This window comes from Alternaria burnsii (assembly GCF_013036055.1).
Source record: "Alternaria burnsii strain CBS107.38 chromosome Unknown 753, whole genome shotgun sequence".
NCBI lineage: Eukaryota > Fungi > Ascomycota > Dothideomycetes > Pleosporales > Pleosporaceae > Alternaria > Alternaria burnsii.
In genome coordinates this window covers 26480-44299 of record NW_024066118.1, presented here as the reverse complement: position 1 = coordinate 44299, position 17820 = coordinate 26480, and the positions used below count along the sequence as shown (strand labels likewise).

General features: G+C 49.4%; 6 protein-coding genes across 6 annotated transcripts; 3 read left to right on the top strand and 3 right to left on the bottom strand.

Annotated features, from left to right (window-relative positions):
* Positions 1–713: 713 nt before the first annotated feature.
* Positions 714–1085, bottom strand: GT037_008123 (uncharacterized protein; the record flags this gene model as incomplete). Its single annotated transcript, XM_038933170.1, has 2 exons — positions 714–888; positions 955–1085. The coding sequence occupies 2 exons, from the start codon at positions 1083–1085 to the stop codon at positions 714–716; spliced, it is 306 nt and encodes a 101-aa protein (XP_038783835.1).
* A 1177-nt stretch (positions 1086–2262) lies between these two features.
* On the top strand, positions 2263–3216 carry GT037_008122 (uncharacterized protein; the record flags this gene model as incomplete). The annotated part of the gene is made up of 1 exon (XM_038933169.1): positions 2263–3216. The coding sequence occupies one exon, from the start codon at positions 2263–2265 to the stop codon at positions 3214–3216; it is 954 nt and encodes a 317-aa protein (XP_038783834.1).
* Positions 3217–5642: 2426 nt separating this feature from the next.
* GT037_008121 (atp-dependent metallopeptidase hfl) lies at positions 5643–8008 on the bottom strand (the record flags this gene model as incomplete). Its single annotated transcript, XM_038933168.1, has 2 exons — positions 5643–7771; positions 7822–8008. The coding sequence occupies 2 exons, from the start codon at positions 8006–8008 to the stop codon at positions 5643–5645; spliced, it is 2316 nt and encodes a 771-aa protein (XP_038783833.1).
* Positions 8009–8757: 749 nt separating this feature from the next.
* Positions 8758–10375, top strand: GT037_008120 (uncharacterized protein; the record flags this gene model as incomplete). The annotated part of the gene is made up of 5 exons (XM_038933167.1): positions 8758–8805; positions 8857–8914; positions 8970–9538; positions 9692–10091; positions 10260–10375. Coding segments are annotated over 5 exons (1191 nt in total), but the record flags the coding sequence as incomplete, so codon positions are not given.
* Positions 10376–10894: 519 nt separating this feature from the next.
* Positions 10895–12853, bottom strand: GT037_008119 (mfs general substrate transporter; the record flags this gene model as incomplete). The annotated part of the gene is made up of 4 exons (XM_038933166.1): positions 10895–11734; positions 11812–11898; positions 11963–12337; positions 12524–12853. The coding sequence occupies 4 exons, from the start codon at positions 12851–12853 to the stop codon at positions 10895–10897; spliced, it is 1632 nt and encodes a 543-aa protein (XP_038783831.1).
* A 918-nt stretch (positions 12854–13771) lies between these two features.
* Positions 13772–15787, top strand: GT037_008118 (uncharacterized protein; the record flags this gene model as incomplete). The annotated part of the gene is made up of 1 exon (XM_038933165.1): positions 13772–15787. The coding sequence occupies one exon, from the start codon at positions 13772–13774 to the stop codon at positions 15785–15787; it is 2016 nt and encodes a 671-aa protein (XP_038783830.1).
* Between the last annotated feature and the right edge of the window lie 2033 nt (positions 15788–17820).

Sequence of the window (17820 nt, the reverse complement as noted above, 5' to 3'; positions counted from 1 at the left end):
CCCCACGGTGCTATCTCCAGACTACATCCACGTCTTAACTACCTGACCACGATTCCTTTAGCAAGTCTTTCACACTTTCTGCGGCCATATGTGGAAATATCCTGCTTAAGCTTTCCTTCATTCTTAAATTTGAAGAAGTCGTTCTCAAACAACACAACAAACATCGCACACATACGCTCGAGCTTTTCGTCCGGAAGTACGGGTACAGTTGTTTCTGGCTGACCAATGCTGTTCAACGACCCTTTTTTAAGCTTGTCAACGAGTCATGCTTGGTATCAAACTTGGTACCCTTTATCGCCTCCGCCACGATGAGAAACTCACCCCACGTCATCTTGTCGCCTATGATGACCGATTCTTTCTCCCACCTGGCAGATGATAGCAATGCAGCGATTAAACGCCCCACCTCAAAGCTATAGCTGGAGACAACGGACATATCTCCAGATCCGGGAATGGCGGCAGCATTTCCAGCCATGTCGATTACACGGGGTAAGTTTCCGAGATAGAACTTCACCTTCGGAAACCCGTAGTAGTCCAGGATAATACCGTTCGACACTGCAGTGTACCTCAAACAGGTGCTTGCTAGGATGTCGAGATAGTCGCTCTTCGCGCTCATCGTGGGGAGAATGGCCACGGCTCTAGGGACCGTGTTAACATTCGGCTCCGCTTTCGAGGCTACCAAGTAGGACTGCTTACTTTGGGGAATAGGATATTCCCTAAATACTAGGGACGTATCGTGCAGTCTTTGTAGAGCTATCCGCTGCTTTAGTAAGTGCAATTTCAGAGTCTGTGCCGAACGTAGAGCTCAAGGTCGAGATGACGGTGTCTACGTCGTTGGTCTCGAGTTGCTTGACGATACTATTGACATTGTCGTAATCGGTAGCTAGCATACTGGCTCCAAGTGCTATTGAGACTCGTACGTTAGACCTAAGGTTACAGGGACATCTGAGCTACTACACCGCAGAAAGAATGCTTGCCTTGCGACTGAGAATGAAAACCTTAGGGCCTCCATGGGTGATAGGCTCTTCGACGATAGCGCGATCAAGCTTGCCTGTACCGCCAGAAACCGCAATAGTGCGAGAGCTCATGTCTTATCGTGTTTCCGGCGAAAAGAATCGCGCAGTCAATTTAGCCTGGCGCTACAACCTGACGTGAAGAACCGGCTCAACTCTGTGGCTGTAAATTGTTTGGCAATGCGAGATGGAGATACCCAAGTATGGCACAGGCGGGCTATATAGTCACATCACATCAGTAGACACGATGCCGTTAACTTTAAATTGTTGAAATGGTCACGCAACGTCACTCTTCTCATCGCCCGACGACCGAGATCTGCTGATGAACCAGGAAATACACGCATTGGTCAGCTCTCGGTCTAAAAGATATTCAATACCGACAGTCTTTGAGATCAGTTTAGTGAACTGAAGTGCAGTAAGATCTCGGCGTTGACGTCGGTACGATGGTGATAGTGACTATGTAATCAGGGATGGGTACGAAAGTCCAGGGTATATGGCAGCTAGACCAAACGCGGTCCAGTGGAAGTGCAACCGTAGCCGGAACTTCTATTTCCATGGGTGCGTGGTCGCCGCAGCCCGCATACTAGGTACACCCAGCAGTCAGAACATCCCCGCGGCTTATCATCGCTTGTACAGTCGTCACCCGCTTAGACAGAATACATTCGCCACGATGCGATACTGTTGATGGACCCACCCACAATCACTTCGAGGCGCGACACGTTCGCGTTTTCGTTGTGTGCGACAACATTGTCTAAGAGCAGTGGTTTGTCAGCCATTTCCACTGGCAGGGTTGCGCACTTAACGCGCTCTCGTCGCATGCGTCATCCTGCGCCAGCCTTGGCTCGTTGTGACTCGCCCAATCGGAAAACGCTGCGCCGAACCAGACTAGTTCATGCACCGATCGGTCAACATGACAAGTTGCTGACTGGCTCCTAGTCTGGTTTCCATTGTCGCGCAACTAGCTTTTGTCCGAGACCGAGCAGGGCGAAAGCAGGGCGAATGTTGGGTAATCGGGTGGGCAATCATCGTTGCTGTCTGAAAGCCACAGCATGGGGTTACGTTGTCAGCTCGATGCATTCACTTTGTTAAGGCGCATGTAGCAATTCTTGTTAAATATCCCACGTCGGGATCGCTCAAGGACATTCAGTATCTCAAGCATTAGCACTCTTCAAGTCACACTTCATATCATCTCCAATACAAATCCATTGTCGCAACCCAGCAACTCAATATCGCATTCATACAAACCATCAAAATGTCCTCCAAGAAGATCATCACTGTTCTAGGCGCCACAGGCAATCAAGGTGGTTCTGTCATCACGGCTCTTCTTGCTCATCCCGAGATCGCCTCTCAGTACTCGATCCGTGGTATCACGCGCGACACTACGAAGCCCTCAGCCCAAAGGCTCCTGGCTAAGGGAGTGGAGCCCATCAAAGCCGATCTCAATGACCCTTCGTCCCTCCAAGCGGCATTTCACGGTGCCTTCGCCGCTTTTGCAGTCACCAACTACTGGGAGACGATGTCCAAGTCGACGGAAATCACCCAAGGAAAGAACATTGTCGACGCCGCCATCGCTACCGGAGTCAAACACCTCATCCTCTCTTCACTTCCCAACGTCACGGCCCTAACGAACGGTGCTCTCACCAACGTCGAGCATTTTGATTCCAAAGCCGAAGTTTCTGATTACGCGGAGGTTCAGAAGAAGAAGACGGGCATGTGGGTCACACACTTCATGCCTGGATATTTTATGCAGAACCTCAAGAGCGCCATCAACAAGGATCCTGCCACTGGTGCTTCCATGATGACTCTCCCTTGGGACGCTACTAGTACGCACATTCCACTCATCGACATCGTTTCCGATGCTGGCAAGTACGTTGCTGGTGCCCTGGCCCTAGGGGCTAGTGCCGATGGTGCTAGAATCCAAGCTGTTTCGCAATGGGTCACTCCAACCGAAGTGGCTGCCACTGTATCCAAGGTCACTGGCGACAATGTGACCTTTATGGAGATACCCAGAGACGTATGGGAGGGGTACCTACCGCTTCCTCCTCTTGCCAAGACTGAACTTGGAGAGAACATGACCTTGATCAAGGACTACAGCTACTATGGAAACGACGCTCCTGCCAAGCAGCATGAGTACAGCAAGTACGTTGAGGCTATATCTGGCCAGAGCTTGACTAGCTTCGAGGATTTCGTCAAAGCGGGGTTCTAAGGCGGAATTTTTGGGCTCTACCGCTAGCATTGGTAACGTGAGGCAGCTGTAGTATCTTGTTCCGCATTGATATTAGTAGCACCCGAATCTATAGCTTAGTGAATTGGACGTCGATTACTCTATGCACTTGATTGTAACCAGGAATTTTGTAAATGGCACCATCCTTCTTCCTAACGACCGTCTTGAAACCTGTGAAAGAAAGAGACATACTATGTTTCCACCGCCGCACCTATGCCTTGTAGAATGTTCACGAACTAAGGTCGCGATCGACCACCTGACATCAACCGTAGAATAATGTATACAGGCGCGACGAAAATGAACGCCACGACTGAGTTTAGCACCAAATTTGTCGAAAACATTCCGTTTGAAAGACCCCAAAGAGCGGCTCCTGCAGCGACTCCTACTGCTGCACAAATAAAGACTTTTGTGTTAGCTTCGGTGGGGATGAGATGAGCACGCTGCGATTCAACTAAAGGGGCCCGCGATATGACAGTCGTAACGGGGCTAATCGAGAGCTGCGCATCGGTCGGTGTAGACGGAATCTCATCCGGCCAGATGACTTCTGCGATATCTGAATCCCGGCTTGACCGTCGTGAGGACATCTTGACTGTGACAGTAAGAGACAGAAGTGTGAGTGCAGCTTCATGGTCAGTGAGCGATGATGTGTGATCTTAAAGAGTGGGTGTGTTTGCTGCGGACTCATCTGATTGTTGCGAGGTAACCTCGTGAGGTGGCAGCGTGGGCAAGATCTTCGGGCCAGCTGGAGAACTTCGGGTCAACGCATTTTTACTCCGACGCTCACGATACGGATTGGTAAAACTGGTCTTCAGCTCAGCAATTCCTGATCGGTTTTGATTGCTACTAAGGGGCATATCAGCATGTGCAGTTATCGCGTCGGCGGCTTCTCTGGCTTTCGCTGGTTCAAGAAGTGAGTATAAAAAGTATATTGAGGCTATCTCTGGCCATAGTTGGACTAACCTCCAGGATTTCGTTAAGGTAGACTTCCAAGACCAACCCCATAAAGAACCAGTAGTAATGGTCATACCGTAGATTAGCTACGGGATAATGTTATGAATGTTACACAGCGACCAGCTACCAAACGGCTTGCAAGAATGACATCGGTGATGATAGGGGATTCTTGATTACAGATCGAAGGACGGAGTAAGGGAACAGATAGCCGTGATAGAAATGCAAAGCAGGTAAGGTAGATACACTTCCTTCCCCAAATTTCTCTCATTTTTCTTCGCAACTCGACGATGAGTTATCGTCTGGGAGTCTCTTAGTCGGGTCGTGGGAGTCCCCGATCGACTTATGAGATGCTCGACTTGCCCGGAAATGCAGGTAATCGACGACCAGATTGGGGGTTTTATCTTTCCTTGTAGTTTCTCGAAGACTATTCTTGCCTCTTCGTCAGAAAGCTTCTTAAGGAGTATAGTGTACAGGCAGATCAGAGCGTAACTTTGGCCTAGACCGCCCCTGTAAGGGGACTTAGGGTCTGCTTTAGAGCGACGAAACTTTTCTTGCCTGGGAAAGGTCAGTCACGGATGAGCTGCTTAAATGGGATGAAGAAATCCGTTTACCATTAGCCGTCTTTGAGCGGACCTGGATGCCAATTCGAAAGCAATGTTGCAGTTTCCCTGCACAAGAGGTCAGCCATCTGCGAACAAACCCACTTTCCAAGAGATCGTCCTACCATGCTCGGCACAGACACTGTCTATGCATATCTCTGGTCGTCGCAAGACCTTCGTTAGTTTCAGTTGAAGGCGAACGAGATGAAGCTTCCGGATTGCTTTCGTACAAGCCAACGCCCATTGCTATTAGCGTCCGCGTCAAAAGTCTCCGAACAAGGACATCAGAAAATCCATCATTGGACAGACATAGAAACATCTGGTGTTCTGTCTCCTCCTCGATGCCGCGCGCTCTGAGGTACTTGCGGTAATAGTGCAAGTCACTCAGCAAACGCCCCGGCGCTTCCACGCCCAATTATCGAACTTCCAGCAATCAGTGTTGTAGCCATGAGCCATAACGGACAAGCCACCCATATACAGCTGCATACGGTGAATACAGCTGCATATGGTGAAGCCAAGTGTTTGCGAATACACGTCTACCGCGGTACGACACAGTGTAACTCGACAGCATTGTGCCTGCGCGTCCATCAAATCAAGAGACGAGCCACCTACGATCTTCGTCACCATCCATACCTTCCAGACTCAGTCTCAGAGGTCCTTCATGCTTCTAAACCTGATTTCATATTTAATATTGTACATTCATAACACGCTATGTAAAAGCGAATCAACCCTTTTAGTAAAGTAAGGGAGAAGGGAAAAAAGGCAAATTTCACAATGCCATGTCACCCAGATATGACAGACACATGCGTGCCTTCATTCGCAATAATCATGCTACCACCCTAGCCTACCCGCGTTCCTTTACGCAGGTATAGGCGGCCCGGGCGGTCCACTCCCACCATCACCACTACCACCATTCCCCCTCGGCGGCGGTAAAATCGCAGTCGGAAGCGGATTCTCCGGAATCTTAATCGGCGCATTAGGCATAGCCTTCAACCTCCCCGGTAAATCCTCGCCTTTAATAACCTTCAAAATCTCCTCTTTATCCAGTGTCTCATACTGCACAAGCGCATCAGCCAGCTTATCCAGCTCCGCCCTCTTGCTCAACAGCAACTGTCTCGCACTACTCTTGGCCTCGTCAATCAACCGTCGGACTTCATCGTCAATGAGGCGTTTGGTTTCTGGCGATACCATCTCGTAGTTTGATTTGAAATCTACGTTGCCAAGCTTGTCAGAGAAACCGCAGGCTGTGACCATGTTGTAGGCTAGGGAGGTGGCTTGTTGAATATCGCCCGACGCGCCGTCCGCGACGTTGTCCGCGCCAAACACGATTTCTTCGGCCATTTTGCCGCCCATGGCTACTTGCAGCTGGCGGATGTATTGTTTGCGTGTGTGATGGTGGTCTTCTTGTGGAAGGAAGAATGTGATACCTGCAGCATGGCCTCTTGGCAGAATAGTAGCCTTGTGCACGGTGTTGAAGCCCTGAGTAAAGAGACCAACGAGTGCGTGACCGCCTTCGTGATAAGCGGTATGAATTTTGTCTTGAAGGGGAACGGCGCGCGACTTCTTCTCAGCGCCCATGGTAATTTTGTCTTTGGCCCATTCCATGTCATTGAGAGAGACAAACTTTGATTGAAGCTTGGATGCGCGTATAGCGGCAGAGTTTGCGAGGTTCTCTAGCTCGGCACCAGAAAAGCCTGGAGTGCCGCGGGCGATGGACGAGAGATCGATATCTGGAGACAGGCGGATCTTCTTGGTGTGGTACTTGAGAATGGCAAGTCGACCACCAACATCAGGGAGTTCGACCTGAACGTGGCGATCGAAACGTCCGGGACGGAGTAGAGCTTGATCGAGAAGTTCGGGGTGGTTGGTCGCAGCAATAAAGATGACACCGGTGCTTTGGTCAAAACCATCGAGATCGTTCAGAAGCTGGTTGAGGGTCTGGCGGTGGTAGTTGGCGTCGCGTGACTTGCGCTTTCCGCCTATCGCGTCGAGTTCGTCGATGAAGACAATGGCAGGAGCCTTGGACCGAGCAGCCGTAAACAGTTCGCGGACACGCTTTGCTCCGACACCGACGTAGACCTCGTCAAACTCGGAACCAGACATGTAGAAGAAGGGGACGCCGGCTTCACCTGCGCAAGCACGAGCAAGCAGCGTTTTACCAGTACCGGGAGGGCCGACGAGAAGTACACCTTTGGGAAGTCTGCCACCAAGCTTGTTGTACTTGTCTGGATTCTTGAGAAAGTCGACAACATCGAGTAGTTCTTCCTTGGCCTCATCGCATCCGTGAACATCGCTGAAGCGGGTGGTTTGCTGCTCGGGGCGGACTTCAGCAGTAGTACCGCCGCCGACCTTCTTGAGGACGCCGCTGGTCTCGACGAAGAGTGTAATGAGAATCAGGGAAACGTAGCAAGCCAGGGCGAAACCGAACATCCACCGCACCCACTTGAAGACGACGTTCATCATGGACTCTTCTACAACGACATAGACGGGGTCGGCCTTGACGCCAGTGCCGCCTGTAGTCTTTGCGACCTGAGCGTTACTAGCATTCGCACCGACAGCCTGGCTGATGGCCTGTCGCTGTTGCTCGCTGAGACCCGACTGTGCACCGCCTTCCTGTCCCGTCTTTGCCAAAGCATTGTTGTAGATCTTATTGATTATAGCGCTGGTAGCAAAACGTCCAGTGTTGTACCGGTTGACGATGACTTCGTGCATGTCGGCGCGCACAAGTGCAGAGTAGAAGGAAGCCTGAGCCGGTACGCTGTTGGGGCTGGCGTTCGCAGCCTGTTCGAGCCGAGCGAGTTGGTCGTAAGACGGTTTACCGAAGAGCGAGCGCTGTTGGACGAGGTTCAATCCGAGCATGCCGGGCTTGGCCAACTGACGAATGTGCGAGAGCGGGCCGTTGTGCGACATGGTCGTGTATTGCCGTGTTTTGAGAGAACCGAAGGGCGAGGCCATGAGGAAGGGATTGCACAGTCCGATGCGCGATGCTGCAGAGTGTCAGTACGACGGGCCAACTTGACTCCTCTCGGCGACTGACCTGTGGATGTGCCAGAAGTGACAGATGTGGGTTGGGGAGCCTGAGACAGCGACGATGCTGAGCGACGTGCATGCGCGCCAGCTATCGACTTGGACTCAGATGCCGTGATAGTAGAGAGCTGCCTCATACCGGCAGCCGTGGGCTTTCGCCCGAGGACCTGCCACTGAGATCGCATGACAGTGGACATGGTGGGCCACAGTCCTGACGTGACAGAAGCGACGTTCTATATCTTTATAAGTAGGGGTTCAATGACGCGATGTCGGACTCGTGGCAAAACGTACCTGCAAAGCGCCGGCCGCGTGGAAGGCCAGGGCAAAGTATTAAACAGCGGCAGAGGCCGCAAAGTCTATGAAAAGCACCAGATGGAAGAAAAGGAACAGGCGCGCGTGGGCGTTTGTGAAATCGTGGCGGCGAGATGCCACTGAGCGTTGTTGGTGAAGCACAGTATGGAAAGCGACAGAATAGGCCAGTGCTCAGATGGATCGTCAACCCGAGAGACCCTCGCATATCTCCGCTTGGCGATACATCTGACGTTGTCCACGTCTCGACATCGGCGTGACATAAGCAGACGACGACTTTGCCAAATCTACCCTGCTATTATCTTGCGCCAGCTGTGCCGTCATATATTCAGTCAACATGCAGTGCAAGGCGCTGCGACTGCGTGTGTTAGGCGGGCCGAGGACCACTGGATTGATGACGTAGGTGCTCAAAGCATTGCTGATAGATCTCGTGAACCACGGATAGTCAAATATTCATGCGTCAAGATGTACCGTGCACAAGGTATCCAAGTGTGTCTAGCTCAAGATTGGAGAAGATGCAGTCGTCAAAGTACGGCGCACCTCGGCTGGCGGGGTAAGAGCCTCATAGCTCACCGCGTGTTATGGTCAATTTACAAACATCCCCATCATTCCAAAATTTGAACTACTATATACGATCATGGCAGCTCCAAGGTGGAAGAAGTTGTATGAATATGCAGCATGCGACGTACGCTCACCTTACCTGACTGTACCCAGAATCATGGCTAAACATGCATAGCTCGCTGATGGTCTATTGAAGCTGCATGTCCCAGGTGCGGGCTTCCTCGCCGACATCAGTACGACTTACCTTTTCAATCCCCATGTTGAATTGACCGTTGACTCTATCGTCAGGACCGCTGCTTCACACCTCCAACATCCCAAAGCCTGAGCCCAGAAAGGTGCTCGCGCCTGCATCAACCTTCCTCATGATCCCTAAAGCGACCAAATCCTTCCCAACCCCACCCAAGATGCCAGACACTATGCCAGCTTCCAACCTCTCAGACTCTAGGCCGTATGCAGACTACACCGAGAGCGGCACCATTGTAGTAATCAGCCAACCCGCAGGACAATCGTGCGCAGTTGTCGGAGGTATTATGGCAGCGCGCATGCAGCATCTAGGTGCAGAGGGAATTGTAGTCGACGGTCGGGTGCGAGACATTACTGCTCTCAATCAGACGCAGCTTCCCATCTGGTCCAAAGCGACGTCTGTCATCGGCGCAGGGGCTGAGACCAAGTTTCATGCACACAATGTGCCGGTAAGGATTGGCGAGACGGTGGTTGAAGCAGGCGACATCATAATGATAGACCCATTTGAGAATGGCGTGGTCGCGGTGCCACAGGGCAAGGTGGAGGAACTACTCGAGTTGCTGCCTAAGCTGGTCGAGGCGGATGAGAAGGTGGTTGCGGATGTCGGAAGCGGCGTGAGTGTGGAAGAGGCATTCAGAAGGCACAGGAACTAGCCACAGCCATTCCGTACTGCGATAGCACTCTGTTGGAGAAATACATGGTGTGTGGTGCGGCCAAGTCAGAGACCACTGAGATGGCTTAGAATTACATGACGCCGCTAACCTCAGGAATGCTTGGCACCGCCCATTTTCGTGATGCCGACCTCTCGCAGCTCTCCGAATCATCACCCACTCCTCCGCTACCACCCGCACCCCAACTCGAGGACCCCCAATTGCCCCGGAGCATTCACAATGGGTATCACCGACTTCTTCACCGACGTCTGGGAGACCTTCTCCCACCCCTCGGCCGACGCCGAGGCGCCTGTCCAAGGTGGCTCCAGCACCCAGACGCCCGCTTCTGGCACCGACGAGGAGAGCGCCGAAGAAGCCGATGTCAACAAGCAGGACGCGAAGAGCGGCGGCGACTCCGGAGAGCAAGGACACAAGCCCAGTGGTGATGATGAGGATGAGCCAGAGGAGGATGAGGAAGAGGAGGAGACGCCGGACCCCAAGGAGCAACTCGAGAAGGGTAAGTTATCCCGGACCCAGGAACAAAACACCCGCCGCTTGAGTGGCGCGTTGCGGCTCTAGATGGTTACGGTTGGACATGCCTTCTCCGCGAAAAGCACCAACAGAATCGAACCACTGGATGCATAGAGTCATTGCAGAGAGCACCGTGGCTAACCACCTCATGCAGAGTGCGCCGAGTCCAAGGAATGCCACGGCCCCAAGCACCACTACGACGAGTGCGCTCAACGGGTGACAGGCCAGATTGAGAACGACGGCAAGGCCAGCGAGGACTGCGTTGAAGAATGTATGTCAATCATTCACTCCCCAGCGTCACCCCCCTTTCCTTCCTCTAATATAACCACAGTTTTCCACCTTGCTCACTGCGCATCCCAATGCGCTGCCCCCAAGCTCTTCGCTCAGCTCAAGTAAACCGCCCCTAGCCGATCCTCGTCCTTCTTCCTATAGCGAATACCCACGTGTTGGTAGCAGGTAGTTGGAACGTAGCCATTTCGGAAATGAATGCAAGCATCAAGACATTATCACATGCAATGGATGACTGTACATATTAGAGCCCGTGTTTAGAATATCACTGTACTTGTATCTTGCCCGAGTCAAACATTGGTACACATCATGGAAAAAATGTTGTCATATGCGGACATGAATCCCATTACGTACATGACAAAGACCGAGCCAAGGAAAAATCAGTCCTCCCGAACAGCCCAGACCAAAGGAAATCCTAGCCTACGACGCGTATCCCTCATCATAGTCATTGTCGTCATCGTCATTCTCGTAATCCTCACCAGAATCCATATCCTCAAGTAGTCATCGCTCCGCTCCCGGAACCCCACCATTCACTTCCCCATCACCCCTCTCTCCAGCACCATCAACACTATCACCATCAACATCCTTCTTCAATCTCCCCTCTCTACTAGCGAACCCCAGTCGCTCCACCCCCAACATAAGCGGCAACGGCAACACCAATGCACAGACCACGGCCTGGAAAACCAACGCCCAGAACATATGACCAGGCGGTCTATCCCCTCCCTTAGCCGCCTGGCCCCTACCCGCCTTCTGCACCTGTTCGAGATCCACCGGCCGGCCATCTTTAAGCTCATTCATAATGACGATGAAGATACCGCCAAAGACCTGCCCGCCAACCCAGCACATGGTGCTCGACACCTCTGGCGAAGCCGGAAAGCTAATCTCGACCAGGTACTCCAGCGCAATGGGCAGCAAGCTGAAAGAACACGCGCCCAGCACCGCACTGAGCACATACGGCGCTGCAATGCTGCGCGTCTGCGGCGCCCAGATCATGGCTAGATACGCGGCTGACAGGATCGGGCATAGGATCTTTATGCCGAGGAGGTAGGCGTGCGTTTTGTCGGCGATGGGCGAGGTGATGGCACATGCGACGAGGCCGACGACGATGAGGACGGCGCCGCAGATGCCCGCTTCGTCTTCGGTGTAGCCGTATGGGTACAGAATTTGGTTGAGGAGGGAGGTGAAGGCGTTGAAGAAACCGGTGTAGATGCCAAAGGTGAAGAAGACGAGGTAGAAGGATGGGGTGCGTAGCATTGTTCTGAGGGAGGTGGAGATGGGGGTTTTGCTTATGGCGGATGAGGCGCTGGGTGGTGAGGGGGGAGAGGCGGGTATGAAGAATGACTGTTTGATGTTAACTGCATGTCCAGACCTGGGTTGGGCATGCATGGGACGAGAGGAGGGTACGGCGGAAGACGTACTGGAATACAGGCTGCGGTTGCTATACACGATACAATCAACACTGTAGTCGGTACATCACCCAGGAACGGGTTGATCAACGACGCAAGCTGTTTCGTCATGTTAGTATGTCTTTTTGCGATCTACCTCTATTGTTCAAAGTGCATAACATACCGCTGCCCCAAACGGATTCGCCAAACTCGCCAACGCCGTAGCCCCTACCCTTCCTCCCTCCGTAAACCACATATCGCTATACCGCGTCGGCGCTGCTAGCACAAAAGGCTGCGCAAGCCCCGTCAATATCTGTCCCACCATGACCACGCTGAACACGTTTGTCTTGGTCCCCGCATACCTGATCCAGTTCCCCGCCAAGAGTAAGACGGAGGCGGCGATGATGGAAGGTTTAGGGCCCCTGTGCAGGAGGTAGATTGTCAGTGGCGTGGACACTGCAAAGGCGAAGAGGAAGGCGGTGCTGAGCCAGTTGATGGTGCTTTCGAGGACGTTGAAGTACTGGGAAGATGTGGTGGATATGGGGGCAAAGGTCAGCCACTAGTGATTGATTGTTAGTCAATGGTATCTCGCGCCTCCCGTTGTCTTCAACGACAAGAAGTCGTCTTTGGGACATTCGGTCATAGTGGCATTAGTAGCTCTGTCGAGTTTTAAAGCGTGCGCGGGACCCTGACCCTAAAAGACCCTTTCCGTACCAACCACGAAGAAGCAACGAAGTCAACTTACATCCCAACTAACGACGATGTTCAACAACACCAACTGTCCCAAGCCAATCCACCGTCTCTTGTACACCTTGTAGTGCATATGGCTGTAGCTCTCCTTCTTCTTACCTGACCCGAATCTTCTCTTCTTGTGTTTCGGTCGCTGCTCACGTGCCTCATCTCCATCTCCTCCGCCATGTTCAACGCCGCCGGCAGTCCCATCTCTTCCAAAGTCGACTCGTCGCGAAGACGACGAGATGCCTAGCTCTTCGTCTTCCAATGCAGCATCTTCGGAAAGATGCGCGGCGTTCTTGAGCATGGCATCGTGGGTCTGGGTGTGCGATAAGTCGGCCATGGTCGTTATACGGTTGCTCTAGCCGACGACTTCGTTCCTTGGACTTCCAGGGCGCGCTGCGCGGAAAGGGTACCCGTTCCTCAATATATAAGCGCAGTATTGATCGCTCGGGCCAAGATCAATGGACAACGGTGGCCGTAAGTTCCCACGGGAGGCCAAAAGCAGATGTAAAGTTGGTGTTTGTGGGTAACTTTGTTTCTTCTCCAGGGTGCGCGCTGCGCACAAAACGGTTCCCGTCTCTTGTTGGATGTCGCTGTCCCAGTGATAACGCCCAATCAATACGTGGGACAGAAAGCCGCGAGATTCCGAGGCGCGCACCAATGTTGCAGAACCAGCTGTGCAATCAGTGCCGTCGTTGTTGTCGTTCTTATCGCATCCGCGGTCGCAAGACGCCCGAGTTTGACATGTGCGACTACTGGAGAGCCATTGGCGTTGGCTAAATCATTGCCTCTGGATGAGGCAAGGGGTGAGCTAGTCGGGACGGACTTGCCGCCTTATTCAGCGCTAGTGGGCCGTTCTTTTGCTGCAGGTGCACGCAGGTGTATCCTGGGAACTAGCCTCGCACATTGCTTTGCGCTGGGGTGAAGCAAGTCTGCTGACGCCTTGTCTCCGTGCGCACTGGTAAAGCTGCTGTTCTGGGAGGGCGGGGAAGGACAGGGATCGACTACGCGACTGTGTTGGGTTGATAAGACGAGGAAGTTGGAGGTCGGCGTGCATGGATGTGTACGTGATCTATCCGGGTAGGAGATGAAGTGATGAAATAGTTGAAGATAGTTGCGCGAGGCTGAGATGTGGCGTTCTAGCTGATTCAACGATGGTGGGGTGTCACGAGTGAAGTGAGCACGTGGAAGGCGGCCTCCGCTCCAAGGCTGCGTCTTCGTGAGGTAACCAAGTAAGGTTTCAAGCATCAACGAAGCCATGTCAACATCAACTTTCCCTATCTACGATGCTCTGCCGGACGACAGCGACCACTTGCGTCTTCTTACGGTTCATGCTGATGGCGTGTCTGAGCCTATTCGATGCACCATGCGAACTGTCAGCTTTCGCAACAAGCCTTCTTATGAAGCTCTGTCGTACACGTGGGGCGATACTGCGACGACCGAGTCAATCGAGGTTGACGGCTTTGACATTCAAGTTACTGCGAACCTCGAGCAGGCGCTGCGTCACTTACGGGATGTGGAAATCGATCTTACACTATGGGTAGACGCTGTTTGCATCAATCAATCGGATTCAGCAGAGAAGTCGCATCAAGTTGCATTCATGGGCGAGATATATCGAGACTGCGCCCAAGTACGGATCTGGTTGGGATGCGATAGCTCCAAGTGCGGCATTACACAATGCTCGTCCCAACCGAGCGACTCAGCAGACGGCAACTCTGGAACAGTGGATCCATTCGAACTTTTACGCAATCTGGCAAATGATCAACACATATACGAGTGGCCTTGCTTCCGTACCGAGAATGACTGTGGGCGCGATACAACGGTCTACGAGGTCAACCATAAGTGGATCGAAATTCGCGAAGCGTTCTTGGCTGTCATGGAAAGCCCATGGTGGTCGCGCATGTGGACAGTTCAAGAAGCGGTCTTGCCCAGGAAAGGCATATTGACCTACGATATATGGTCTACATCGCTTCAGACGATCACTGACTGTGGATTCAAAGCCTACGAACACATCGTACATTGTTGTAGGGATACTGTACTTCAGTTTCCTCCTGAATTCTACGCCTCACTGGAGAATTTCTTTTTTGTACTTCTATCCCTTGCCAACGGGCGCATAAGGTACGACAATGGCGATGTTCAGCGATTAGAATTGCAGCGACAACATGTGCAATACAGTTACCGAGAATGTCAGGACCCTCGCGACAACGTGTATGGACTCTTGGGGATTGCTGGTGATATCACTTTCGAGCCTGACTATACTTGGTCTATACATGAAGTCTTCTTGCGTGCTACATGCCACATGCTTTGTCATGAAAACGGTACATTGGGGAGCCTGACAGGACATCAGTATGGACCTGCACCGGGCAAGTGGGCATCATGGGCGCGTCAATTTGATGCACCCGTCGATATTACCTTTTCCAGTTATGCTTTGAAAAGATACTTCGCCTATCATCCGGTTCATTCCAACATTTTCGATGCCTCCGATGGTCATAAATCGAAACGCATGTTGCTTATGGCTCATTCGACACGAGGAGAATCGGAAGCGAAACACTTGGGACTTGGGATTGTAGGCAGAAGAGTTGGAAGAGTTACTTTTGTCTCACAGGAGACCTTTCTCAGTCCTATAATAAGAGACGTGAGCAGGGTTCTCAGACAGTGGACTCTAGACGCGCTCAATTGGGACGTCATGGATAGCTCAGCAGATAACCATGCCTACAACAACGCTCCTGATGATTCCAGCAAATATCCAGAGACCTCTGTCAGATTCTGGAGAACGCTGCTAGGAGGGTTAGATATACCACACAACGTACACGTTCACCCAACGGAGTGGACCAGGTTTACTCCTGCAACGATGGAATGGCTGGATGAATTTGTTTCGTGGTTTAGAGTCTATCAACCTATGGATCAGGCGCTTTTCCAGATGATCTGTGTCGCGGCATACAGAAGACGCTATTTCAAGGCGGGTGATAGTAGTCAGGGTCTCTGCTACCCGAATGCTCGTGTTGGTGACGAGGTGTGGGTATTGCATGGAGGAGATCTACCGTTCATTCTTCGACCAGTCTGTCTTGATCAAGAAGAAAGAGGGAAGCTGATACCCTTGGATGAGCAAGCCTTCATAGAAGACGGAGACTTTGTTTTCAAGGAAGATTGCCAGCCTGCCAAAGCACCTGACGGATACTACGAGCTTGTTGGAGACTGTTATTTTGACGAGTTTATGCATGGCGAAGCAATGCACGACGCCGCGTTCCAGGACCAGACTATCGTGTTGGTGTGAACATTGGAGGGATTGCAAAGCATGAGGCGACGTCTCAGGGACTGGCTAGTCGCTCTATCTCAAAGCCGTATATATGTCAGCAAGTGGTAGTGGGTACAGTGAATGCAGTGGCTTTTCTGGCGCAAAGCAAAAGACTTGAGCAGTAGTGGTTAATGCAAAGGTCAGCTTGAGCCCATGATCCCCCCCCCCCCTTCATAGATATACTGCTCGCTTATGTACACAAGCCGACCGGGCCGCAACGCGAATCGATCCTATCCTCCGTCTCCTGTCAAATCAATCAACATTCTACTGCATCAGCCTATAATGGCCAGCTCTCGCAGCGACCGAAACACGGCCCCGGCACCAAAGGGCATTAACGTCATCGTTGATCAGTACTCATCACCAACTGTTGCTTTATCCTCAACCGCGAACGAACACCAGCCACACCAGCCACACGAGACTTCTCTATCTGGTGACGAACATGCGTGTCTGAGCATCCCCTCATCACCGCCGCAATATACGACTTCGTTATCTAATTGCAGACTTGTCAACAATCAAGCTAGCTTAATCGCTATTAAGCTAGCGCATTAAGCTAGCTATTAATTAAGCTAAGCTAGAGTATAGATATAAATTAATTAAGCTAAGCTACTATAAGCTAGCTTACTTATTTAGCTTAATTAGCTTAATTAGCTAAGGCCTATACGTAAAGTTATTAAGTTTGCTATAGCAGTAATCTTATAATAATTTTCTAGTATTAAGGTTAGCAACTAAAATATAAAAAAAAAATCCTAATAACGCTGTATATATATATATATATATATAAAGGACTTTATAATATAGCTATTACTATTATAATTTAAATATAATATAAAAAAAGACTTTAAATATAGCTATAAGTAAGTTAATATTACTTAAAGCGCTTAAGTAATATTAACTTACTAGTATCTATAGCTTAAAGTCTTTTATAGCTATTATATACTTCTACTATACTTACTAAGTATAGTAAAGATAATTATAAGTCTAATATTACTATATATAACTATCTATAGTATTAAAGTTATAGTTATAAGTAAAAGTAGATATAGTAAGTATAAATTATAAAAAAACTTATAATTTTAACTATATAATTATATAACTATAATATAATATTTATAGTATTTTATACTATATATTATTATATAGGGTTTAGCTATACTTCTCTAAGCTTAGTCTATACTAAAGTAAAATAAGCTAAAGTAGTAGTTTATAAAGTATTATATAGAAGATTAAGTAGAAAAGAGTTATTATTATTAACTAAGAGGTAATAATACTAATTCTATAAATAATAGAATAACTAGTTAATAATCTATATAAGAGATAAACTATTTAAGTTAACTATAATAAGTATAATAATAAAATCTATCTATACTATATACTTACTATAATCTATTCTTACTATCCTCTCTATCTCTTCTTTAAGAGATAGTTATAATAGCGCTGCTATCTTAAAGAATCTTACTATTCTAGATACTAGTTTTTAGTAGGATATCTAATTACGTAACTTAGTAAGCTCTACACTAGTTACCTTTTATTTATTAACGCTTATTAAGAGGTGTTTAGTCCTAATTTCCTTAAAAAGAGGGGATTTTTTTTATATATAATATATATTTTATAAATAAACTATAGTAATTTAACTACTACTATTAAATTTAATTAATTATTATATTATAGTAGTTACTTTTAGTAGTTATAATAGAGAGTACTAAGTAATATATTTTATATTACTTAGTTAACTATTTTATATTATAATTATATAACTCTATATATATAACGCTACTTATAATATATATTTTTAGCTATATTACGTACTACTTACGCGCTAATTTATTACTACTAGCTTTTTATATTTATTACTATATTTTTATTATAGTTATACTATAAACAAGATGTACTATTAATTTAAATAATATACTAGTAATAAAACGTAAGTATAACACTATTAAGTTATACTATATTATATTATAGTAGAAGTATATTTCTAAATACTTACTTAGCTTTACTATATATAGCTATAT